Genomic DNA, 27,406 nt, shown 5'->3' on the forward strand with positions numbered 1-27,406 from the left:
TCCTCTCCTCCTCCTCCTTCTTCGTCTTCTTCTACTTCTTCCTCTTATTATTTTTCTTCTACTTTTTCATCGTCTTCACTATAAAACATCCCCTCGTAGTAATTCCATTCTCGTTTCCAAAGCAGTTTCTCTTGTCTCTGGAGTTTATCTGGGGGCAGTAAAAATATGTGGGAAAAAGAGAGAGAAAAGAGAGAAAAAAAGAGAGAGTAAGGCAGGTCAGTCCACTATTCACTGTCCACCTATCAAAGAAATTACACTTGATTCGACAATATTTTGGAAACAAGTTGATTACCACTGGAAACAAGTGGGGTTATCTCATCCCACTGGCAGATTTTTTTCACTTGATTTAAGAAACACAACATTTAAACACTGAATTTGAAATTAAATGATTTGTTATGATGGAGAGTCTCTGCAGTATTCTTCTGCTTCTATTTTTCTTCTTCTTTTTTTTTCTTCGTCCTTCAAGTATACTTGGCACCGTCGCCCCACAGGCAGATGCGACCAGCTCTGAGAAGATGTAGTTTAGGGCTCCTGTGAGCCCGGAAGTCTGTCTGTCTGTTGTTTTTGCAGTAAATTGAATCAGACAGTTACCAGCTGCTGGGTTTAACTGGACGACTGACGTGTGTGTCCAGACTGCAGACACATACTCTACCCACACAGCCAACGGCATCCCTGCCAAGACCTTTGAATGTGTGTGTGTGTGCGTGTGTGTGTGTGAATCAGTTGGTGTGTGTGGGCGTGTGTGTGGGTGGATTGGTGCATTCGTGTGTTTGTGTGTATATTAGTGTCTGCCTTTAATCTTAGGATCATCTCATCTTGTGTTATGCGACTACAGCTGTGCGAGTGTGTGCACCTCAGTATGCTTATGTGTGTGTGTGTGTGTGTATGTGTGTGTGTGCGTGTGTGATGCGACATTATTTCTCAGCCACTTAGACAAATGAGTGGGAGCTAAAACCCTGTGACGAGTCTGTGGACAGATGTTGTATCACTTCTACATCAAGGCGGCTCTAATCTGTCATCATGCATTTCCTGGAGTCATTGTGTAGTTAATGAGGAAACAGGAAGAGCGTTTCAGCCACACAGAACAACTCATGAGGAGCTGGAAAGTTTTGATAATCACTGGCAAATATTTAAAAAGTCAATTTAATGCTCTTCTCATACCTGACAGTTTCCTGTTACATGGAATTATGCTTCATACAAATGCAATTGGATGTTGGGGGGTCAGGAAATGTGTCATATCCTCCAAGAAAATTCAAGTTTCACGGTGGGTAAAACAGACCCTTGCTAACGGTGCACTATGCAAAAAACTGCTTAAGCGACTGACTGAAGAGATTAACACTCACTCGACAATTTGTGGCATATGCGCAATGAGAACTATGTAGACTCATCTATCAAATTATATGCTTATTCCACGCTTTTTGTCAGTTGAGTCTCCACAGTCCTCACTTTAATCGACCCTAACCCTAACCCTAACCCTAACCCTAACGCTTGAAACAGCAAATAACCAACTTTAATTTTGTAGCTGTAATCAGCTATCAGCACATTGATTGATCTAAGAAAATCAAAAATTATGGTCTTTTTTAACATCATACCACATTAAAATGATCATATTATTTTTTTCTGTTGACAGTGGAGGCAGACATAAGGTCGTGAACTGGGAGTTGAGAAAACCTGATGCACTTGAAACTTTAAAAGGCCATTATTTTTTTCTGGTAGGAAGCTGGAAATCCTGAGTCGGGCTTCTAGTTGAAGGCAGCATTACAGATCCCGATGCAGTAAACCCCACCCATCTGCTGCTCCTGTCAGGATAAAACAAACATAAAAAATTAAATACAAACAGAATTTGACCCAAATTCATGTATCAGCTTTGGAGAGAAGAGAGCAAAAAGTAAGGGGAAAAAAACTATGTTGTTAGTGTTGCTATTTTTGAGCCATACGCCTCTAAAAAAACTTGATCTGATCTTGTTTTTGGTGTTGATGCTGTTTAGCATGTTTCAAACTGCAGGCATCACAGCTTCAAACACTGAGCAATGTTCGGTGTGTAAAAGGCACAAGCACACATACACTTGACATTCTAAATATAGTATTTACAGTGACACACATGCAAAATAAACACAAGGACAGATGCGTGCGCTCACACACAAGCGTCCGTGCAAGCATGCTGCAGAGACAAACCTGGACCGGGGTGGGGCAGGTAAATAATTCACGGTGAGTCAAAGCCTGCGTTGTTCTCACATCTGCTCCATATGTCCACAGGCTGCATCATTACCAGCGTAACTGATAGGCCTTATCTCTGTAGGCACCAACAGGCTGGAAGGCCGGTGTGTCACACCCTGCTGAGACCAGACATAGGATGAGTAGTAGTGTCACGTTACTGCGACACAAAGGCCAAGCAGTGATGCATGCTGATCTCTGGGCTGATTAAAGCGACATATAGGCCGTGTTTCTTTATCAGCTTCCTGCTGTGTGATTGGCTGTTATATTTTGCAAACTGGGGAATATCTGGGAATTACTGTGCACTGGAGCAAAGAGGATTTTTTATGATTGTGTATGCACATATTGCTCGAGGGAGAAAAACACATTTCCATTGATTTACATTATGATTGTGGCACTGGTAATCACAGCCACAATCCACAAATCCAAGAAGTGGTGAGGGCAGCATGCAAAGCTTTTTGCTTCGACAGCATAAAACTGATGAGGGCTGATATTTCTGCTGGTGCTTTCACAAGGCCAGCGCGAGATGGATCGTAAAACTTTTATCAAGTTGGACAGACAAATCCCCCCAGCAGACAGACATGTCAGTCAGCTTGTAGTTCTTAGTTTTCTCGTTCCATTTCGCGTGTCTCACATGTCTCCAGCAAAACAGTTCAATGAGTAGGTACGTGAAATCTGAGCGCGGTCACATCATGTTCACACTTGACAGGTTCACACAGGACTTGAGGTTATTATAAACCAGAAAATGAAGCCAGGTGTCAAGTATTCAACATCAACCATCAATACTAAAACTAGATGTACCACTGCTTCCTGCGAGGGTGAGCATCATGTGATTTGGGTTGCTGTTTGTTGAACAAAGTGACTTAGCTCAACCAACAAATGCCTTTAATCACCTCTTCAATATTTCAGCCCGGGCTCTTAACCCAGTGGTAAGCAAACCTCCCTGGTCAAGTGCACTTCGAAGGCTATTCCTTTTGTTGTTGTCGGGCTTGTTACTCACTGCCTTTCCCCTTGCCTCAGCTTTGTTGTTGGTCTTCTGCTGTGTGTCTATTAGTGTGTAAGTTCATTGAGAAAAACAAAAACGCAGAGTCAAAATCCTTGTGTGTGTTCACGTGCTTGGCCAATAAGGCTCTTTCTGATAGAACACAATGTTGTAGCTATGATAGTAGACAATGCTTCAGATATGGATGTTGCTGCAAAGGAGCAACAAACTCTTAAACGTGGATGCTTCATACACATTGTCAGCCCGGCAGCACAGAGGATCTTTATACAATCACCACAGTTTCAAGGTGGGCTCCCAAGATTAGAGTCACCAATTCAGATTTGGACCAAAGGTGAAATATGGTCACAATCTCCCCGTCTGTTCCCGAGTTATGGCACTGAACGTTTTTAATGTGGTGCAGTTACATGCAAAGTCAATTCAAAGTCGGCAATAGACGTGAATTCGCACCGGGTGATGCAAATGGCGCAAATTTCCACGTCTATTCATGTGAGTTGAAATTTTTCAACTTGAGCGAAAAATTCACCAGTGTATGTGAGTCTGTGACACAAAAATTCACTTCGCATTAGGCCTGAACACATCATTGCAGAACATTATGATGTCACAGTGAAGCTGACTTTCGATTTTTTGGGTATATGTCATCACTTAATCATTTTATCCCATTAGACAATTATGTGAAACCTCTGACCTTTTACCAGCAAAATCTAATCCCTTCATGCTAAAGTCCAAGTGGACATTTGTGCCAAAATTGAGGAGATTTCATCAAGGCATTCCTGAGATATTGTGTTCACAAGAATGGGATGTACAGATTGAAAGATAGACAATCCAAAAACATGTTGCCAAAGCTTATGCCAGTTTGGAGGTATTAAGACATTGTTAAAGTGTTGCCTTTGACGAATCTATTGATCGATCCATTGTTTAATCAGAAAGAACCATTGGTTCCCCAGAAAAATCTCAGGCTGATATTCAAGCCCCGACTCTCCGTCGAACCAACAGAGAGAGTGCATTAATTTCACATGACCCTTCACTTTAGAACAACTTGTTTGTCAAGCTTGAATTCCTAAGATTTTTCAGGGACTCGCAGTTCTTTCTCCAAGTTCCATGTTTGAAGTGGGCCTTAGGTTTTACTGCACCGGCTTCCCACTACAGTGAGACAGGACTGTTTATAATTCATGTGGAGAGCTCAGACGAAGCCTCCTCTGTCTTTGCCTCCACTCTCCACTCTGACTGCAGCACAAAAAAATCAGATCCATCCCCTTCCTGAGCGTTTTTGTTTCCTTTCATTTTCCTCTTTCCTTCACTTTGTATTTATCTTTACAGTAAAACAGATCGACTTGTTCTCATTTAGCCTCAGGATTTGGCACAGAGGCCCAGCAGGGGGGCGATTTGGCTGAGACTTTGTACATCTCCATTTGTACTCATTCAAAAAAAAAAAAAAATCACACCAGCCTAGCTTCATAATTACTAACCATGCAAGCTGATATAGATCAACCCAGTTTCCGTTTAGTGTCGTCTCAGCCTCCTCATTTCTGAAACATGGGAAGGAAAGAAATGCATTCGTAGACATTTTTTCTTTAGCATTGGTGTGTGTTATTTAGAGTTTGTTTATGAATAACACGCTGTGTGTGAAATGGTCTCATTGCTCTTTATGCCACTTGGGGGTGCTTTGGAGATGAAGGGATTTCCCGCTGCAGGATCAATAAGGAAATACCTCAGAGCTGCTATACTTTCTCTTCTGCTGCTGTCAAGTTTTTGATTCTTCCCGGAAACTTTCATTCATCCATTGCTGAGCTGATATTGTCAGTTTGGCTGAGAAAGTGGCATAACTGACCAAATGACAACAATAAACATTCCTTCATGTTCATGTCAAACACAACTTCAAACTAGAAAGATAACACTCAGTAAAGTCAAGTAAAGTCTCAAGATCCTCCATTTCCATGTGACATAGTTGGCCAAACCAGACTTGACAAATGTTACTTGTCATGTTTTTAATTGAAGGCAATGTTTTAAGAAATTCAAACATTAAACTGCTGTGTGTGTGGTTGATTTAGGGAGGATTTGTGTCACTGGAGTGATGCACCTTTTTATGTTAGGCCACGACCATCACCACACCCCTTTTTGACCAATCAACATGACAAGTTGATCAGCCCGTGACAAACCTTTCCACAAAGTTTTTTAGGAATCCATTCGTAACTTTTTGAGATATCCTGCTAACACACGAGCTGACAAACAAACAGACAGAATGGGGTGAATATAACATAACCCCTGTCATTTCATTTCTCATTTCTTGGCTCTTCTCCTCTATATGTGTTTGGGCCATTACTCTGTGCACCGACAACACTGCATCTTCTGCACAGAAAATACTGGTTTGTATTGAGTTTACCAAACATATTTTACTGATGTTTTTTTTTAATTTTTTATCACATTTGGATAAAACCCCAATCAAGGCCCTCTAATGTCTTTTTACTGTTTTCTTCCTTTTATCCTGAAGCCTTTGTGTGTGTGTGTGTGTGTGTGTGTGCGTGTGTGTGTGTGTGTGTGTGTGTGTGTGTGTGTGTGTGTGTGTGGCCTCTAAATCAGCATGGCTGAGCTAAGAGGCCAAATTAGAGACACTGAATTATTCAGTGATGCAGATTCACCCCAACACATCCGGCATTTTCTTATATAATTCGGATTAAGTCTTTCCAGTAATTCGCTCCTCCATATTTCCGCCTTTTCCATCAGAGGTCTATTTTGACACAAAAGTTAGAGATGCAATTTTTTTAAGTTAAATGAAGTGAATAATATTAATTACAGTTTTTTTATTCTAGCTTTTGCTTAGGCTTGCTCCAGAGAAAGTCAATTGAGTGTGCTTGCTCTTTTCTAGCCCGCCCTGATTCACATTCATACAGTTACACAGATTCACATTCACTGTATGTGTGTGTGCATGTGTGTGTGTGTGTGTGTGTGTTTTGTTTTGTTTCACAGTCTTGTGATTGCAGAAACAATGAGGTGAGTTTTGTAAAGTCCTTGAGCAATGTGGAAACTTGTAATAACTGAACCTTATGTAACTGCATCCAAATAATGTATTTGAAAAGTGTGGATGCGTGTAGATGTGTAAGTGTATGTGTGTGTGTGTGTGTGTGTGTGTGTGTGTGTGTGTGTGTGTGTGTGTGTGTGAGCGTGCAGGTGGGGTCATACTTCATTATCAATGGGTGGCAGGGCACAACCGAAAGCCTTCTCTCTGCCAATCAAAGCCAAATCACACACTTGTCGGCTGTAACGTTTCCATTTCACACTCCTCTCCAGCTGAATTACTATCAGCTTTAGTGGATTAGCTCGCCTCTGAGAACAGACAGCCCTGTTTCAAAACGTTGCATTTCAAAGTCTCGCCTTCCCCGCACAGGTTCGCTCGAGCCCTCGACTTCCTTCCTCACAGTCATGCCTCGATTTGTGAAATAAACCCTAGGCTTCCCTCGAAAAATAATACGAATTGAAAGGGAAGGGAGCTCTGAATTATGGAGCAGATGAAAGTAAATTGTTTGCAGAAGTTCAATCAATAATGAATGCTACCTTTTGAAGTGCTAAAAAGTGAGCTAGAACATGATAGGCTCAGCTCAATTATTCAGCAGTAGTACACACGGTACAATAGCTGAAAGGGGCCGACTAACCATTTGCTTTTCTAAACAGCCCTGGACATATCGACCCCTATTCTCTGGGAAAAGGAGAGAGTCGAACTGTAATGTCGGCAATGTTGCCTACAACTCCCAAAGTTTCTGCTTAAATCCAAAGAAATTATAAAAAAAAAAAAAAAAACTGTCAATATCCCACATGTTTAGTTGTGAATCCCATTAAACCAGTAAATTTGAGCAGCAGTATGGCACATTGACAGCATATTGGATGGTGGATAAGGGATTATAATGGTTACCATTTTCTGTCAAACGAGAGATAGTGGAGTGTGTCGTTTGGGTGATATTACCATGAAAAAATTCACCATCTTGTCATTTTGTGTCATATTCAGTGTTTTTCTGTAAACAAAGGAAAAAAATTCTGCCAGTGGGAAGAGATAATCCCACTTGTTTCCAATGCCGATCAGAATTTTCATTTTGTCATTTTCTTCATTCTAGTTGGCTGAGCTGCCTTATTCTACCTCGTTCTGTCTCAACATATTTATTTTTCCCAGAGAAAAAAAATCCTGAAACAACTGAAGCTGGTTTAGAAACAAGCGCACTGCAAGAAATCTCATATTCAGTGTTAAAAATCTTGTTTTTTCTTAAAAGAAGTGAAAAAAAAAAATCTGTCAACGGGATGAGATAATCCCGCTTGTTTCAGATGTAGTTTCACTTGTTTCAGGATTTTTCTGTGCACAAGTATCAACATGGATATTTATACTTGTAAAATATGAAACAAGGCAGAATAATGCAGCCCTCTTGTATTAATAAAATAACACTAGATTCAATTAAATGATGGAAACAGTAGATTGGTACTGAAGTGGGATTATTTCGTCTCACTGAGAGATTTTTTTCACTTGTTTGACAAAATGCAAGATTTTAACACTAATATGTGACTAAATGATTTGGGTAAATGGAGATTTTTTTTTTTGCAGTGTGTCAGCAATATTGCTCAACCTGCAAAAGTTTCTGCTAAAATCCAGAGAAAAGTTCTTGCACAAAAACAAAAATGGTAAATATCTCTACTAAGACTTTCTTTTTCTTGCGAATTACATCAAACCAGTAAATTTGAGCAGCGGCGGTATGAAGTTTTTCCACGGGGAGTCTGTGAATCCACCTTCACAGAAAAAGCATCTGTCAGCGCCTGAGGGGGAACAGATACTTTCCCTAACTGTGCAGCAAAGTTCTGGCGATGGAAATCCACCTCATTATTGAGTTTTATATCTCTCTTGACTAATTTGGACTCAGTCTCCTCTGCAGATTGCATTTATCACCACTGGTTCAAAAGAAAGAAAAAATATTTAGGGGAGGACAGAAAGATAAATTAGCAGAGGGAGGGGAGGAGTAATAGGGGCTTGTGTGATGAACAGTGTTTTCTCTCTGTATTGGCTGATAAGGGCCAAATGACTTCGCTATTATTCTCTGCTTATAAATTTGCCAAGAGAGCCACTTTTGGTTATTGGTAAGGAAGTTGAATAATTCGGGGTGTGCATGTGTATGTGTGTGTCGTGCAAAGGCATATGTGAGTGTGCGTGTGTGTGTGTGTGCATGGAGGTGCATGTGTGTGAGTGACACTGATGATCCCAGCATCCTCTTGGTGAAAACTCCTCTGCTTGTCACTCCCCATAAAGCTCTAAGTCCCCATAAACCATAAGTCCTGTTAGGCAGCTCACATCATTAGCCCTGTTCCCCAAGGATTTGTATTGTTTCCGTGTGTGTGTGTGTGTGTGTGTGTGTGTGTGTGTGTGTGTGTGTGTGTGTGTACCAGGTGGTAAGGCTATTGATTTCTTGCTCTTTTAGGGTCATCAGTTGTTTCATAATTGTTGCTCCTCTCCCTGCGGACTCATATCCAGCCTGGTGATTGTCCATCTGTTCTGTTTCCGTTTTTGTTTACTGCATCTTAACAAGTCATTCAGCCTTAAAATTGTGTTGTTGTTGTTGTTGTTGTTGTTGTTGCTTTAAACAACTGGGAAAAAAAATCTGCCCATGTGATGAGATGATCTCAGTTATTTCCAATGCAGTTTGACTTGTTTCCAGAATTTTATTGAATAAACTGTCATTTGATTGGCAATGTTGTGCTGATCTGCCTTATTATGCCTTGCTTCAACATATTTAGATGTATTTCCAGAAAAATACATAAATAAATTCCTCAAAAGAGTGAAACTGCACTGGAAACAAGTGGGACTATCCGATATTTGAATTTGTTTTATGAAGGACAAGATTTTTACCACTGAATATGAGACTAAATGACTTAATTTAGACATTTTTTACAGTTTGTGCTTTGTATTTATGGTATGGGGATGGAGTGTATCCCACACATAACATCCTGTAGTCTGAATTATCATCATCTGAGGGGGGGTGTTTGTATCTGTCTGTAAATAAGTGGGTTGGTGACTGTCACACCGGACATATGGTCGTGACCAACCTGCTCGCTCTGTGTGAGTGACTGATTACTCTGCGAGCAATACACTGTTTGGGGGGAAAATCGCTAAATTATTCACCACCTCTAATTGGGTGGTTGAAAGAGGACTGTACTGGGTTTCTTCCCAATGCTTTTTTTCTATGAAGGATCCTTGGGTGGTACAGAAATACAGACTCTACATACAAAACAACAACACCGGAAGGCTCCCACTCCAAAAGCTAAGGGAAAAAGGAAAAACACTGCTAACCTTTACATTCAACATTCAACATTTCATCCTCCAGCTGTGACTTTAATGGAGGAAATGGTCTGAAGGTAGCTGCTGGCTTAATTCAAGTTGCATATTCTGGATTATTTTAATGTGAACTGAATTTGAAGTTGATCACAGTTTGTTTGTTTTTTCAGCTCATAATGGTGGGTTGCACTAACAAGGATTAACTTTAAAGGCACATTCCGCAATTTTCTCAGAGTTCAGAGCGCCTCTATAGCCACTTTAACACATCGACTCTGCACCACGAGCGGAGAATCAGAATCAGGTCCATGTCTGATGCATTCACACCAAAGCAAATACTCTGTATGGTTTAGGTTGAGGGGTGGCACCTGGGTAGAGCAAGCAGGCATTTTAAATCATAGCAGAAGCATTAGAAGAGAGTACAAAGCATCTACTCTCCATGCAAGAAGATCCCGCCGGAGAAAGAAAGCTGCAGCTCTGGATCTGCATCCAGCAGCAGCGTGACGAAGCCACGTGGAAACTCGTCGATGTGCAGAGGAGACATCAAACGTCATCAACACGCCCGTTCACTCACTGTGCCTGCTCCAGACTATTTCCTGCTCCATTCACACGTTTTGTAGATGTGGTATTAGGGACCTGAGACGATAATATGCAGAATAACTGATGTGGATATTCCCACAGCTCCTCTGGCTAACGACAGTAATAAGTTGAGTTCAGTGCATGTGTGAGAGGGGCTAATGTTTTAGGCAAACAGTATAAAAACATGAATCCCTCATCCGCCACCTATCTATCCACATATCTTTTGTTGTTTGTTTTCTGTGTTTACAACATCTATTGCACATCTGTCCATCCTGGGGAGGGATCCCTCCTCTGTTGCTCCCCTGAGATTTCTTCCTATTTTCTCCCTGTTAAAGGGGTTTTTTAGGGAGTTGACCCTCATCCGATGTGAGGGTCTAAGGACAGAGGATGTTGTATTTTTCTGTCAAGCCCTTTGGGACAAATTTGTAATTTGTGATTCTGGGCTATACAAATAAATACAATTGAATTGAATTGAATTGAATTGATTTTTTTCTTTCTGAACTCGACAACAAGTGCCCCTATTGGTTGTCTTTGCTGTTTCCCAGCTCATTTGCAGTTGCAGTTCTTCGTTTGGGTGGAAAGTTTCAATTCTCAGGGCTGTTCCATACAACCTATCTCTGTTTTGCTTGTACCTCAAAGGTGCACAGTGCAAATTTGCTGAGGCTCAGTTGAAGTGAGGTTTAGGCTCAGCTGTCAAAAAAACATGGAATAAGCCACTTCATCTGTCAGTGAATCAGGCAAGTGATACGAATCATGTAGAATCAACCATTAAATTATGTGTTCATTCCACGTTTTTGTTAGTCGAAGGGTTCCTCACCTCAGTTGAGGCTCTGCAGTTTTGCATAGTGCACTGTGCTTTTTGTTTTTTACAATTCACTTGGAGTTAAGTTTAAACTGATAGGTACGGTGGTTTAACTTTCAAAAGAGCAGCATTTTTTTTTAGCTGGATGATGAAAAAGGAGTTGTTTTGTCTGTTTGCTAACACAGCAGAGCTGGTCAACAGTGTCATGATGTTTGTTTGTCTGTAAGAGCCAAAGGCAACAATGCATTTTTAATTCCCATTTAACAGCACACACAAAGCTTTGGACTTTTTTGTGTTTTGCTGCTGTTTTTATGGTCAAAACAGACATTTATGATTGTTTTGATTGCTTTTGTTTGTTTGCTTTCGGTTAACAAACTACTACTACTGTGATCTTTGTTCACATAAATTATTTAAATTTATGTGTAAATCAGCTGCAGCTCCAGCTCAGTTTAAATCAAGCGTCACTTACTGTAATTCTTGTTCTAGTCAAGATGATTATCACTAATCTCTGATTAAACCTGAAAGCCTGAAGCCTGAATAACTATTTTCTGAATCATTCATTCATTTATATTGGGGTAAGTAATCTGAGACTTGTGAAACAGCCACTTAACAGCACATATAAGTGTTTAGAAAAGCTAAATTAGGCTGACAAGTTCTGTTTGCTGTTCTGTCATCAGCCTGCAGTCCACTGATTTCAAGTATTGCACAGCGAGCCTCTGCAGGCTTTGGCATTACTTTGAATTAAAAACAACTGAGAGTACATTTTAAGATTTTTTTTTTTTTTTTTTTTAAATCCAAATCCAAATAAGACCAACTTCAAGAAGCAAGGGGGGAAAACAAGCTTTTAAGTCAGCGTGCTCGGTGGTGTGAGGGTTGTTATCCATGTAGTTCCTCTCCCTTTGGGCAGTGATAAGAGTTTAGGGGAACAAGTTGGAAATTTCTGCCTGATACTGCAATATGCAGATGGATTTGGAAAATAAGTTACACCAGGAGTATTTGCACACTTGGACTGTAGGAGGTGATTTGCACATCATTCTTAGTATCTGTTTTTCCTTGCTTAGAGCACCACATGGTGTGAATTTAGCCAACGGCGCAACATCGAGACACTCAGCTAAATTGACTCTCAAATGCTTTCTTACTGACATTTACTGCAGCAGGTTATGAAACAAACTCCACTGGATTGATAGGCTACAACAAACTATATAATGTAGCTGCTAATGTTTAGGGGAGGATTGCGAGGATTGTTTTGTTGTAGATATGACTGTGCATTGTGCTGCGAGTGCATATTAAACACTGGAGCCTGTGGAGCAATGTGGCATCCTGTTGTTTTTTTTCATCTGTTGGACTACAAACAGAATGGAAGAGACGATTGTTTTGGCAAAAAATTGGATCAGCAGGAAGGAGCACACATTTCTTCACTGTGCATGACATAAAGACGAAAGGGGAGAGGAGGGTGAAAAGGGAGATTGACCCGTAGTGCAACTGTGTGTGTGTGTGTGTGCTAAGTACAGTTTCTTTCTTTCAGTTGCTTTTAGGTCAGACATACTGCAGTGAGCAAGTGACACTGTCTGTCACAACACACAACTCAATGACACACAACTTCGAAAGTAGAGGAAGTGGTGCAGAACACACACATTCGGTGAATAAAAAAAAAAACATTGCACTGTACTGTATGGGTATTACAAGGTTTTTTTTTATTTTTAGTATTTCTCTGTGTTACCAGATAAATATTGAGCTGTGCTAAGGTGGCAAGGATAGAAAGAGACTTCAGTTTGACATGAAGGAGAGAGAGAGGACAGGCAGAAGTGGAGAAAAGGCACAAAAACACCGCTGGTTGATTGGATTCCATCGATTTCTGTTCAGGATTGTTTTGCTCTGCTGCTGTTTTTCTGCAGGCTGGTGGGCACTTTCCGCATGGTGCTGCAGAAGGTGGCTGAGGAGGGAAACCTGGAGCTGACGGATACGCTCATCGACGACAACAACACCTCCATAAAGGTAAGGCTGAACAGGGTTACGGGCCTCGCTCTGACCGCCAGCCCAAATCTGTTTTTCGGCTCAGCCAGATTGTATCCAGGGTGGTTTCAGAAAGCCTGGACAGCCAAAAACCACATGAAATGCGGTTTTTACAAATTGGATCTAAGCCACATGTAATGGGTCTCAGTCTGGAAGCTCTGGCTGCTCAAATAGGATTTCAAAGTGTCTTTTGCGTCAAATCCAGAGTGACAGAGGTGCATCAGAGCAGAATCCACGCTGCTCCTCACAGAGCGGCATGGAGGACAACACAAAGAACAACAGACTCTGAAACAAACTGTCTGCTGGCACTTTGGGGGGAGGCATCTGTACATTTCTCACGTGACCACCTCACCAGCATATGTGGTTACTGATGCCTATGTCGTTACCATAGCAACTAACAGATAGACTGGTTATGTCAGGACACGCAAATCGATCGATCTGATCAGTTGCAAAGAACGAAAGATGTGATTTGAGAAACAAATCCGATTTGCCTGCCATCTGAGGAAAGCCAAAGAGATGGGCTTGTGACCTGAAGGTTCAAGATTACAACCCTGCAAAGTCTTCCAAGAGGTTTATTTCAAACACACCTTGTGTAACTAAGACAGTTGCTGTAAGGTTTATTTTTTTCACTTTGACAGAGCTAGGCTAATGATTCCCATAGACTTCAAGTCTTTATGCTAAGCTAACATGAGATGCCAACCATGGGAACCAAACCACCGCACAAACAGAGGTGAAAATGGTATCCAACATCTTGTCTCAGTCTGAATAACTCAGAAAAAGGGTATTTTGCCCAAAACATTGGTCTGCTCAATTTTGTAAATGAGCAGTATCTTGGTATAAATGATCCTTTTTTCCACCGTCAACCAGTTAAGGTTTTTAAAATATGCAGGATCAAGATGTGTACATGACTGGACCTTTAATATAAGCCCTATCAATTCCTTAAAAGCCATCAGCCGTCAGTCTCTAAAGGTTACTACAGCAGATATTTCAGGAGTGCAGACCACCAAGGACCGATTAAAAAACCCACAGTCTCATCAGCAATGCAAAAATTCTTCACAGGCCAAATAGGGCGCGGTGAAATTGTAAAGAATGTTTGTCTGATAGATATTGCACTAGTTCTGTGTCATCATGGGTCGTATAAGTCGTGGATACGGCGCTTTGTGGGCGTGCAGCGTGTGGAAACGAGGGCGGCACAATAGGATGTGTGAAAGAAAAAGGCATTTGTATGAGGCTTTAAAGCACCCTGGGGTGAAGAATGCTGTTAGAGGAGCTGGAAGTGCTGATGTGATGTTATGGGAATGATACCACGCAGCACGAGGGAGGCCTTGGGCTCACACACATGTACACACACCCGCTGATGTACACATGCACAAAGACGTCCTATGAATACGCATCAAAGCACTGACGTAGACGCACACACACTCACAGTCACATGTATTTTCTGTCCCTCTAGAGCCATTGTCTGGTGGCTTTTTCCCTTATAATACTGAAACATGCATCTGTGTACATGCACATACACACAAATATACACACAGGCACATTAATATATGAGGATTTTTGAGCTCTGTACATTCCTCTGAACGTCTTACCAAGGGACCGGTGAAACTCAACCCAATTTCACCAGACAGCAACACTTTTAGTTGCAACTCTGCACTGGTGTGGTTGCTATAGTAACTTATCTCGCTCCTTGGGGTCCACAAAAATTGCCTTGCGATGTTGAGTAAGGAAGAGCGAGATAGATAAAGAGAGACAGACGGGGGGGAGAGCAAGAGCCCCGCGTATATTTTCTCCTCATCTGTCTTTGTCAGTGCAATAAATTGGCCGCTGCGTAATAAATATCAAGTCATTGTCAGGAGGATTATATTTGTCCGAGCACTGTGCTCCCCAGAAGACACCGAAGACAAACTGCGGTGTCACCTGGGCTTCTGGCTTGGATGAAAATAAGCAGTTACTGTCAACACAATTCCCCTCCCCATGCACCAAGCGGCAAAAAATGATTCATAATCGTGTCAAGGTGTGTAGCCCAGATCGAAAGGTATTTTCTCAATATAATCAAGCAGACATTGTAACATTTTAAGCCTAAGGTGCCGGCTGTTCTTTGATTTCACTGGACCTTTTCAACACAGGTTTGGTCGTTGCTAAAATAAATTCCCTGTCACAGCGCCACGGCCATTAAGGTGTTACATTTTGTTTTTGTGTGTGTTGATGCCCAAGTCGGAGAAGGACAGAGGCGAGAAGGTGTGACAGAATATATTTTTCTAGTTTAGTTCAGTTTTGCTAGTTTAGTCCAGTTTCTATTCCTTTCCCTCAGGGGGCAATTTGGTTGCAGCTGCAAAAACAAAACAAAACAACAACAAAAAATACAGTATTAAAGACACAAACAGCAATGCATACACACATATACAGTATATACCCGAGCCAACACCAATTGCATCTATTTTTTAAAGTGCCTATATGAAGAAAAGTTATCTTGAGACACTTTTCAGTAAATAATAGCTGAGGGAGTAAATTAGTGTTGTCGATCGAGTTGAAATACCGTAGTGCATTCTCATTTTTGCAAATAAACATAAAAATAAGAGTATACTTCAATGATCCGCATTGCGCTTTGAATTTTGATGGTTTGGGAGTTATCAAGGTGGATTTGCCATAAACTCAGTTAAATTGTTTTTGAGGGAGTCTTAATGGAAACATCACCAGCAGCTGAGAGGAGAAATAATGAGATCTCAGAGGTGGTGAAATGTTGCAGGTGAGGAGAAAAGCCCACACATGCTGCTTTTGATCCTCCGAATGCTCTCAGGCTAAAAACTCTGGCATCCCGACTGCCATGGAAGACCGGTTTGACGGATCAGAGTTTGTTAACTGTTTGTCGATGCTATAAGCTCGTTGTCATTGATCTCCCATCTCGTTCCAGACCAGCGTTTCCATAGAGATCAAATACCAGACGATGGATGGAACGATGGGGGTGTGGAGTGACGGGGAGTTCCTGGATGTGCCCGACGACCGCGACGGGACGTTTGCGTTCGAGACAGACAGCTTACTGTCGGGACAGAGCCACGGTTCGGGGACCTCGCCCGGACGATCCTTACATGGATCCATACCGACGTTCAGGAAGTGAGTGACACATTTAAGCCATTCAATATACAGTATCCATGACCTTGTCTAGATTACATTACATAGCATTGGATCAAACTTTAATGATACTGGAAATGGGTTTATCGCCCCAGCAGGAGAGAACAGGATGTAGATTAGGAGTAATTAATTATCCACACTGATGATAAGGAAAGCAAAATGAATACAGCAACCAAACATATGGAAAATTACATTAAACACACACACAAACACATATATAAATAAATGTGAAACAACATACAACTATGCATATAGTTTATTCACATTTTGCCCCATTCAGAGCTTGATTCAAGTGTTATTCATCACTGTGTAAAGTGAAGCCATGCTGACATTTACATAACCATTATGCAGTAACTTTGACACCTCAGATAAATCCATTAGTGCCCTTCTTTCCTTACATACTTCAGTATGTCCAGTCCTCTTGTCAGTGTCCTGATATAAAACATGCACGAATATTAACAAATTCTGATGTTAGCCATCAGGATATGAATTGTTTCGTTGCAAAAAGCTGAATTAGTCTTTGCAACATTGTGGAATGGACCTTGAATAACTTCTGTTCAAAGCAAAGTGCCGACAAACACACACAGCTCTACAAAAACAGGATGTCTCCTTCTCTTTATTCGCTCAAGTGTTTAAGGGGATCATCCAAGTAAAACATCTCCACCAGGGCACCAAGACATCATTTAAATGTATTGAGTTTGACAATGACATTTGCTCATGGAAGAGGCCTCATCCTGCACCTGTCACAAGTGTGGAGAGGACGCATGTAATGTGGAGTGGCGTGTAACATGTAGCATGGAGTAACACGGCTGGACACGGGGTTCAGGGACCCACAGCCTGGAAATGCACTTCATGGCCATGAACAAACCCACCAAGGAGAATGTATTTGACACTGACATTCACTCGAGTAGTGTGTCAAATAAATATCAGCTGTGTTTGTGTGACTGTCAGGGAAGAACAAAATCAAGGTTTTGAATAGACGTGTACAAGAAAAACTACGCCCTAAATCCTCAGTGTGAATGCTGAATATTCACCTGGCTGTCTCAGTCTGCATGAGACACATCTCAACAAGGAGTGTTTAATGTTAATGAGAAGAGCAGCATACAGCATGTGCAGACCTGGGCACATAACAGTCATGGCAGTCGGCTTGTAAAACAGCACAACCTGATGGCACCGTCTTCACTGTCCTGTTCACCTTTGTCATCACCATCTCATGTTGTGAGATGAAATCCACAGTTCCAAAGAATCGACTTTTCTGCGATGGACAGAAACGTGTTCGATTTTCAAAAGCACACAAAAAGGTTTCTTATTGGTTTTCTTATTGGTTTTGTGGGCCGTAGGAGAGTGAGGCTTTCTTAACGCATAAATAACCGCATGCTGTGGCCTTTCAACTCCAAATAAGGAAATTAAAAAAGCAGCAGTATGGATTCCTCTCTTCTCTAGTGATGTATGGCCACCCTGTAAGAGGTCTATATAGATTTAGCCTGAAATAAGTATTACATGAAAAGAGCTTTTGCCCCTTAGGTTGTCCTTTGCACTGATAGCGGGACCCCCCACTGTGGAAGCATGTTGTGTTTTTGCTGAATAATATGAAGTATGATCTGCGGGCGGTATTGATTTCCACTGAGACTGTGTACTCAGCCAGTGCCCTAAATCCATCATTAGAGTGCATGTGTGCATGAATGTGTGTGTGTGTGTGTGTGTGTGTCTCTGTGTGTGTGTGTGTGTGTGAGCCTGTGTATGTGTGTGAACGCCTGCGTATGCATGGTTTTGATTTTGTTTGCTGAAATTTAATGCTGAAAATGAATTGCCTCAAAGCCTGATCAGGGTCTATGGATGTGAGACTTGAAGAAACCCTTGAAAAACAAGAAAAGTTGGTTAATGGAAGTTTCAGTGCATCCCACAGATGTTACATAACATCTATTAGGACTTTTGAGCAGAGCAAAGAAAAGCAAAATGTCAGAGAAAAAGACAGTACTGCTGGGAAAGACTTTTAAAAAAGAGACGTGAAGGTTGACAGCAAACTAAACTGAGGCTCAAAACTATAATCAGTGCACCACAAATATACTCAGTGTATATAGTCTTAACACTCCCTTCAACCAACTTAGCAACTATGCACCCACTCACCTACACACACGCACACACACACACACACACACACACAGACAGAGAGACAAACACACACACTGGATATCAAACCACTGTATGGGGACTAGATGTCTGCAATTCTTCACCTCATCACAGCCACTCAAGCCCTTCGTCCTTGGTGCTTTGACGAGGGCGCCTGTCATCCCGTTGCCGCGGTAACAAAGAGCTGTCAGTCAGAGCTCAGAAGGGATGCCTTAGGGCTTTTGTCTCGGAAGAAAAGCCAAACGTGTTCCTGAAAAAAAAAAAACACTGATGGAAAACTGGCAGGCGCGGCGGAGGACAGCCTTCGGGCCGGCCAGCAGATCCACCTCTATTCATCACTACACCCGCGGTGGGCAGATTTATGGCCTTGTGGAAAACTTTTTAATAGCCCTGCCACTTCTCATCCCAAACTTTAATATCCTGACAAACCAGCTGCTCCATTCGGCGCTGGCTGAGAGGTTTTTGGATTTAAAGTTTTTTCGCTGGTCTTTGGTTGTGTGCTGAACTGTGATGCTCTCAGTGGCGCGGCAGACAGTGCTAATTCTAACTTGTCCTTACTGTGGAGATGAGGCATGAATATGTCAATGATAATAACTGCTCCGGGATGACCGTCCCATTCCTCCAGGCAAGAGGAGGCAGTGGAGAGAGAGGAGGAGGAGGAGGAGGAGGAGGAAGATGTCATGAACAGTTTAGCCTCCAGGTATATTTCCTGTGGGTCGCTGTTTGATTCCTGTCTTTTCTGATCCCGTCTTTGTGTGTGGCTACAAAAAACAAAAACAAACAAACAAAAAAAACACTATCTTCACAAGTCATTTTGTCTCATATTCAGTCTTAAAATCTTATTTTTCTTGTAACAGGTGAAAAAAATCCTGGTCAACTTTTTTCCAGACTCCTGAAACCATTGAAATCATTTTCTATATACTGGTGGGATGACCTGTCTTGTGTAAAAAGAAGAATCTGTATTGGAAACAAGTGGGATTATGTAATCCCACTGGCAAATTTTTTCAATTGTTATAAGAAAAACAAGATTTTGAATACAAAATGCAAGACTAAATGACTTATTAAAACTGGGATTTTTTTGCAGTGGACTTATAACTGTGTGTGGCTATTTGCCAGTGTTTTTTGCATGATTAACATACTCTCCCTCTTTAAGCAGGCTCAGTATTTCACAGCAACTTCGCTTCATCAGTGTATTATTTCTCTCCAGCTTACACACCAATGTGAGCGATTCGCTGAGATGAATTTCTACAGTATGTCCCTCCAAGGCATTGTTACCGACATTAATTGAGATAGTTTCCACATTATTCATAATGGCATTTTACCATGGTAGAACAGCGAATTATCCCACTTCACACCATATATCTTCACCCGGAGCAGAGCTATGCATATATCCTATTCAGTTTGTCATTCACAACCTGTTTTGCTAATTGAAAACTAATCATGCTCTGTGAGATGATGTATAGCTGGGGGCTAGATGCCTTGCAAGGTTGAAGAAAGCACCTAGAGACTATGTGAGCGTGTGTGTGTGCAAGCTAGCACATCGACTGGAGATTTTCCAGAGGATTGCAATCAGCCGCCCAAAGATCTCTCTCAGCCCTTATAAAAGCTTGATTGAGACTTAATGATAATAGATGTATTGCATTCCTGAAACACTCGAGAGGCAGAGAGCTTGCATTTAATTAGGTGGGTGAAATCTTTCATGGCATGGGCTCACTATCCTGAGAGTGGTTCATGTCCTCCTCCACAATGAGCCCAACCAGAGATGCAGCTCCTTCTCCTGAGTATGAGGCTGAGGGCGAAACAGAAGCGCTGCCTGCTCTCGGTACGCTGTCTATTACTGTTACATCACCTATAGCATAAAGGTCATGGGTACTGGTTATAGCTCAGTTTTATACTCACTTCAGTTTTCATCGGGCATTGAGTCAGAAACTTGTGTGTTGTCTATGCATGTGTGTGTGAGTGTGTGTACATTATTTGTGCAACACGACTGCAATAAAATGTAGGTGGTCTCGCAAGACCTATAGGTTCCTCTTCCTCCATGTGATAAAATGAAACTCACCGTTCTCACCCGGAGTCGGCCGTCCCTCAGCGACCCCTTTCCTCCTCTCTTTCCTCCTCTCTTCTCCCCCTCGTCTGCACCTTTTGCATCTGTGGCTTGTAAGGTGAACAAACACTGTCATGATTACGGGTGTGGGTGTTCTTTAGGGAACCATCCAGTGCATCCCTGTATTGCTTATTTTTATTTATTTATTTTTTTTAGGCATGGAAACATACTTAAACATCTTACAGAAGTAGAGGCCCTGTTACCTTGCAGAATTTTTATTAAGTACAACTAAAAAGGCAAAAGTTAAAAAAAAAAATGTGTTTCATTTCAAATATAGTCAGAGTCACATTTACTCAGTTATTCCATGTACAGACATTAGAGAATGTGTAGCTTTCATTCCAACATTATGTTTTTTTAGCCTTATCAGAATCAGAATCAGAAATGCTTTATTGGTCCCTGAGGGGAAACTGGGTCTGTTGCAGCTCAAATTTTCGAGTAATGAAAAATATATAAGCATAAGTGAAATTTTGAGAAAAAGAAAGGGAAAATCATAAATATAAAAATATGTGCAGTAGAAAACTGCAAACAATAAATAAATAAATAACAAAGCAAAAATATGTGTATTAGTCCTGCAATAATATTACAACAATATGCACTCAGTGACCTCTTCATTAGGGCCACCTGCACAATAATACAACACAACTGTTGTGCCATAAAGTTTACTTTCCTGCTGCCTATAATGCTCAGGTTGTCATGCTGTCACAGTAATAGAGGTGATCATTCACTTCTATGTTTGGCACTGGGCTCATAGTTAGAGCTGCTGTTGTGCTGGACTGCATTTTACTGAGAGGTGTTTACAGTATTCTGTCCCCCTCATTGTATATAAATAGGCGGGACAAAAAATTAGAAACACCTCTCAATATAATGTAGTCCAGTACAAGACCTGTGCAAACTACAGCCTCAATAATAAACACAGAATTAAATTTACACATTCCCCACAATGTTAACAAAAACTGAACATTAAAAACTTTCTTAAAAAGGTAGAATTCATGGCAGAGCTGTTGACCTGAACTGCATTAGATTGTACAGGTGGACCTAATAAAGTGGCCACTGAGGATATACAGAAATAACAATTTGATATTCAACATATTCAACATAATACTCCTTACAACCTGCTGCAATATCCAGATAATTTGCACCCCCCACAACCCCGTGCAAATGTCAAAGTAGATGTAAGAAGAAAAGTCTGCATGCTGAATCCTTCTTTCTACCGGCAGTGAATTGTGACATGGCAGCATAATTTAGGAGGGTGTATGTTTTAAACTAGAGCGCATCATACATAATGTCATTAAGGGATGGGCATGGTCTGCCCGTCTGATTTATCAATCTGGGATCATATCACCGCTCGTTTTTAAGTGAAATAAACTATCAACTTAATATCAACTTTGAATTTAACCAAAGCCCAAATAGAGCTGATACAATTGGTTTTTACAGCGGACAGGTTGATATGAAGTTAAGCATCTGACACAAAGTTGATACTATGTTGATACTGGGCACTGAAAATAAAGTGTGACCAACATAAATAACAGTAACAAAGTCCAAGTGTACAGAAATGTGCCATTAGTCACCTCCATGATTGATTTTTTTTTTCAATTTGTTCATTATTTGGCCCATTTGACCTCCTGTAAAAACAATACCAACTTTCTTTAGCTCAACTCTGATTTCCTCAAGCGCCACCTTCAATTTACTTTATGGACTTCCCAGCTTTTAGGCAGTTAAACTACTGTCAACAACAACAACATCCCCTTCTTCCTTCCTTGGCTCCAGAGCAGCTATAGTTTTTGGGGGGCCATCTAAATCAGCCCCGGAGCTGATAACCACAGCCAAGCACCAGCATTTTTACTGTGGAAACTCAGAACGGTTCACAGTTTGGCGCCGTCTCCGTCTTTGGCCCCAGAGGAAAAGGGGTATTCCTGGCTCTGGATCTTTCCTGGGCCTACGGGATAATTTATGGTGCCACCCCGAAAGCATTTGTGTGATCTGCACCCCACAACACCACAGCGAGCAGGCGTGCAGGCGTTTTGTCACTCCCGATGAATAAATCACCACCAGAGTATGTTTTTACTGCCAGCGAAACAGATCCACTGAAAACTGCATGCAAAGGAGCAGTGTGCCAGACATGAACAGACAGACGTTACACCTCCAGTTTCCACTTCATCCATGGACATCAACTGCAGGAAATTAAGAAGTAACAGCATCACATCTAAGAAAACCTGATGAAGCGACATATTACAGTGCCAACGTAGTTTAACAGTGCTCCAGGAGAAAAACGAGAGAGGATTTTTATGTGATGAAAACAATCCATAAATTGGTAAACATCACCCCACTGATGCATATGTATGAAAATAGTGATTGTGTTCATTCCAGCCACTTAAATATGCACCGGCTATTTACATAACATCAAATTTACACTCAAAATAGACAAAGTAGCCCGAGCAAAGCTTCCGTCGGAGGGATAATTTACTCAAGCATGTGTTAATTTTTTTTTTTCCTGGTCTTAAGCGTGATTTATTTGTCTGCCAGTATGAGACGATCGTGTCTTCAAAGACGCTCTTTGATGATGAGCACGCTGATGATGCGTCATGTAGCTCTGTGTTGCAGGTGCTCTGTGGTCTTTTATCTCCGCAGTCTTTATCTCTGTGTGTTTACACTGCAACCCTAATGACAGCTGGAGTCTTCATTGTCATCACTGGGAGCTCACAGCAGCACTATCTGCTTCTGGAAGTGTTCACACTCATGGCAAAAAATGTCTGTTGGCAGCCACAGAAATTGCAAAAGACTGCATACATTTTGTATCTATGCATCGATTTGCATAGATGGTATAGGGTATTATTGTAAAGTATGGTTGCGCCTGGGTAATATGATTTTATGAGCCAGTAGATTTGCAGGTATACAAATATCACTTTAGTTATCAAACATTAATGCGACAATATACAGCTTTATAATACACATAAAACTTGTATTTGCTGCCATATTCTTTTAGTTGTTTTAAAAACACACCATAAGCGCCTGTCAGTCAGTGAAAAATGTTCTCAGTGAATCAAAACATTGTTGTTTCCACAGAAGGTGACATGCTGCAAGTACTTTATCTGATGCATGTCAGTTTGGAGTTTGGCTATGAATGGATTTCCAAAATGTTATATCCCTTACAAAATAATATCTTCATGTTATCATCTTGACAACCTGTGACCTAAATTATAGAAGCCAGTTGTTTTGATTTTGTGTTATTTATCATTTTGTATCTTTGAAAAAAAAAATCTGGGGATATGTCATATTGGAGAAACACTCAAACTGTCTCCCTGCCTGTCTCCTTTTGCTGAGCGCAGATGGAAACTGTCTTTTGTAGTCCTGACATCCCTTTGTTTCCTTTCAAGCAGCTGCATTCCCTCGAGGGTCTGCTCTGTTTTTGTCAGCTCCTGCGTTGTGCTGTGCCGTGGTTTGTTGTGGTGCTTTTTTTTTTTTTCATGATATTACAGTACAGCATGTGATTTTGAGCACTTTGAGCGAGCGAGTAAGTTCTCCTCTGTTCTTTTCCTGCTACAAGCCCTGACGTGGGAGCAGACGATGATGATATGAAGATCTGCCTCTTGGGGTAAATCCTGGTTTCCACAGTAACCACATGTTTGTCCCAGACTCAGCTCAAGTAGGAGTTAGACATCCCACCTGGGTGAAACAGCAGTTGGCTGGAGTTTACAATGCAAATCGTGGCTGAAAAGTATGCAGAATTGACTTCCGGATACTTTCTGGGTTTGCCTGTAGTCAAACTGATGATGGTATCCTTTAGTGGGTTAAAGGAGCAGTTCACCCAAAATACAAAAAAATAAATATATATTTTCCCACTTACCCCTGATGCAGTGAGTCCTTCCGGATAGTTTCTGTGTGATTTGGCGAGGTTTCACCCCACACAATGGTGATGGGCATGGGGATGGGTATTGGTCAAAAATTTACATGCAAAAAAATTAACAGCAACAGCACTTTTCAAAAACTATGACATGGATGCCCAACATTATTCAAAGCCCTGAGGGGTGAACAGGTTTGCTGGGAGCTATTTCCTGCCAGTGAATGCTGGCAGACTGTGTCTCGCTACCTTGAATTCGTACTCATTAAGGGCAGACTGGAAACCTCACCAGCTCACACAGAAACTATATTGACTGCACCGCGGATACGTGGGAAAATATCCTCTCTGTTTTGGTATTAGGGGGAACTCTTCCTACTAACACAAGCAGTGAAAAAATTAATAATTTCCCACTGCTATTTGACCCTGATCTGGTTTCATCCTACTGTGTTACAGCTCTATCCTCCACTTACGCTGATTTTAGGATTTACAAGAGTTAGTATTCTCATTACAGTGGATTATTAATAGGATTATACAAAGCAGTGCCTCTGTAATCCCTTGAATTTACCCGTCATCAAGAAGGTCAGGGCATAAAAAAGAAACATTTTTTCCCTTGACACCCTTTTGATACGGTAAGAGCGAAGGCGCATTGTCCAGAGATTTTGTGCTGCCCAAAGCTTGATGCAACAACAGTGTAAAAAATTGCAAGAGTGCTGCTCGGAGAGGGGAAAGATTAACATTTAAGAAGTGATGAGAATTCATAGAAAATCTGATGAATTATCTAGAACCTCATACTCTGCATCTCTTTGTGCATTTTCAGTCTCCCAACTCCTTTCGTTCTTTCTCCTTTTCTTTCTTTCTTCTTTCTTCTTTCTGTCTGCAGTCTTTGCAGAGCTCCCTACCTCACTTCATGCTCTCGCTCTCTCTCTCTCACACACACACACACACACACACAGACACAAAACCCACACATGGAGACACAATGTAATATGGGAGTCAAAGATTTCTTTTATGTTTTGTTTGCCGTATGTAGGCCATGAACGCTCTGAGGACTTTTTTTTTGTCTGGTGTGAGCCCATTAAATATGCATACGCTTCTAATGATGTGACACTAATGAGAGTAAAGTTATGAGCAAACACTCCCAAGATCACAGGCAAGGAAAACCAATTACTGAATCGATTAACTTTGCCATAAAACCTGCGATGAGGCAAATGCAGCGGCTATGCGACGCACTCGAGATCAGAGGTGTCGATTAAATATTAAACAGATGACTTTCACTGACGCCCTATTTCATACATTTCAGGCGCTTAAGGAAATATTTCTTGGCTCCCTGAGTGCCACTGTAGGAGACGCCTGAAGTAGAAAGGGGAGAGAAGACGGCAGTGCGCTCAATAAGTTTTCAGGACAGAAAGTTCTGGTTTAGTGAGAGCCAATGAACTGTCTTATCTGGTAGAGCCGATCTTTGCCTGGCTGAAGTCCACTGGACCCAGGCCTGGAAGAAAAATGTATGCATTTGTGTGTGTGTGTGTGTGTGTGTGAGAGAGAGAGAGACAGAGGCAGTGAGATAACAGGTGGGTGTGGGTTATATCTCATTCTCTCCATTCAGCTCCATTCAGCAGAGCAGAACGTACTGTATATGCCAATGAATTATTGACCACCGGCTGCTTGATTTTTTTTCTCCCCCTCGTTATTTATTTATATTCATTCAAATGCTCGTTACTCTGTTACACTGTGCAAATAAAACATAATACAGCTACTCACACACACACTCATAAAAGTGCATAACCATCGACCCCCACGCAGCCACTCACTCATGCTTGAGCATCTACTTAGTTCAAAGTCAATTTACTGGATTTACAGCGATTCATGCACTCGTGCAGCTGCTGCTCTTCCCACTCCCTGCCACGCATATTAAAGATAGATTCATGACTGCATGAAACTGCGGTTTGAGAGAGGAGATGGAAGTCAGACAGCCAGATGAACACTTCTCTCAGATCGTTCACCTGTGCTGTACTTTACACACCTTCGCCCAGGAGATTTATCTGTGCTTAGATGTATTATTGACTCGTATGCATGATCCAGACATTATACAGCAGCAGCATCTTTGTAAAAATCTCAGTCCTGATAACCCATCAAGTCTCATATTCAGAGTTAGAAATCGGATTTCTCTTCAAACCAAGTGAAATAATCTGCCAGTGGGGTGAGATAATCCCACCTATTCCAATTCTGATCAACTTGTTTATTGAATTTTGACAAATCACGTCATTTCCGTGATACTTGATTTGGTCTGCCCTATTTAAACGTGACACCCAGAAAAATACCAGAAACCAGTGAAGTCGCATTGGAAACAAAAGGGGTTGTCTCATTCCACTTGCAGATTATTTCACTTGGTTCATTTTAAGTAAAACAAGAGTTTAAGTTAGTACAAGAAGAAAGGGCTTGTTGGATCAGACTCCTTTTCAATGCAGAGTCTCAAGCCTATTGTGAAGCCCTTTAATTAATGGAAATTTAGTCAGAATGAGTATAAGATATACTGTTGTACCACTGATACCTATATACAGGGTGTCCGCAAATTCTCTTTACAATTTAAAAAATCTATTACAAAAGTAATTGATGTGATATGTTAATCAGATTTGTTCTAACTCAGTGGATATCAAAGTTTTTAATCACACTGGACATCAACGACCTGAAGCAAAAGATCACTGATGCCATTGCCACCATTGATGAGGCTATGCTACAGCGAACATGGCAAGAAATCGAGCACCGTCTTGATGTGCTTCGTGCAACTAATGGTGCCCATACAGGGGTGTATTAAATGAGGCAAAAAAAAAGCTTCAATATCTACTCCTCATTTTGTAAGAATTTCCACAGATTTGTCTATTCATTTGCTTTTTGTCATACATGTGTTAAATTGTAAAGAGACTTTGTGGACACCCTGTATATTTCAGATTCTCAGCCACGCTCTGGGTTTTTGCTGTTTTAATGTTCATACTGGACTTGCATAATGGGCTGTTTTGGTATGCAGTGCTCATAGCTGTGTCTTGTGTACTGTCGTAAGCTTTTTCTCATGTGGAAAGCCTGAGAGAGCTCCGGCCCTGATTTAGGCTGCGTGTTCTGTGCGTTTGCTTGATTTGCAGTGTTTTGATGCCATTCTTTAAGTAGCTAACAACAGACACAAAGGGAGTTGTATTTTTGTCCTTTTTTTCAGATCAAAGGAAAAGAAGGAACAAAATAATAGGTATTTCATGATTTTCTTTACACTTCACTAGACAGCTACTGAAGTGAATTCTGAGTACAAG

General features: G+C 41.2%; 1 protein-coding gene across 1 annotated transcript in view; it reads left to right on the forward strand.

Moving 5' to 3' along the window:
* The window catches only part of otofa (otoferlin a), a 91,588-nt gene that overhangs the window by 25,336 nt on the left and 38,846 nt on the right, over positions 1 to 27,406 (forward strand). Inside the window, exons 4-5 of the mRNA XM_030047354.1 lie at positions 12,792 to 12,891; positions 15,821 to 16,020. Of these exons, the coding sequence (XP_029903214.1) occupies positions 12,792 to 12,891; positions 15,821 to 16,020 (300 nt within the window). The remainder of the gene's footprint in view (positions 1 to 12,791; positions 12,892 to 15,820; positions 16,021 to 27,406) is intronic.

This window comes from Myripristis murdjan, chromosome 24 (genome assembly GCF_902150065.1).
Source record: "Myripristis murdjan chromosome 24, fMyrMur1.1, whole genome shotgun sequence".
Classification (NCBI taxonomy): Eukaryota; Metazoa; Chordata; class Actinopteri; order Holocentriformes; family Holocentridae; genus Myripristis; species Myripristis murdjan.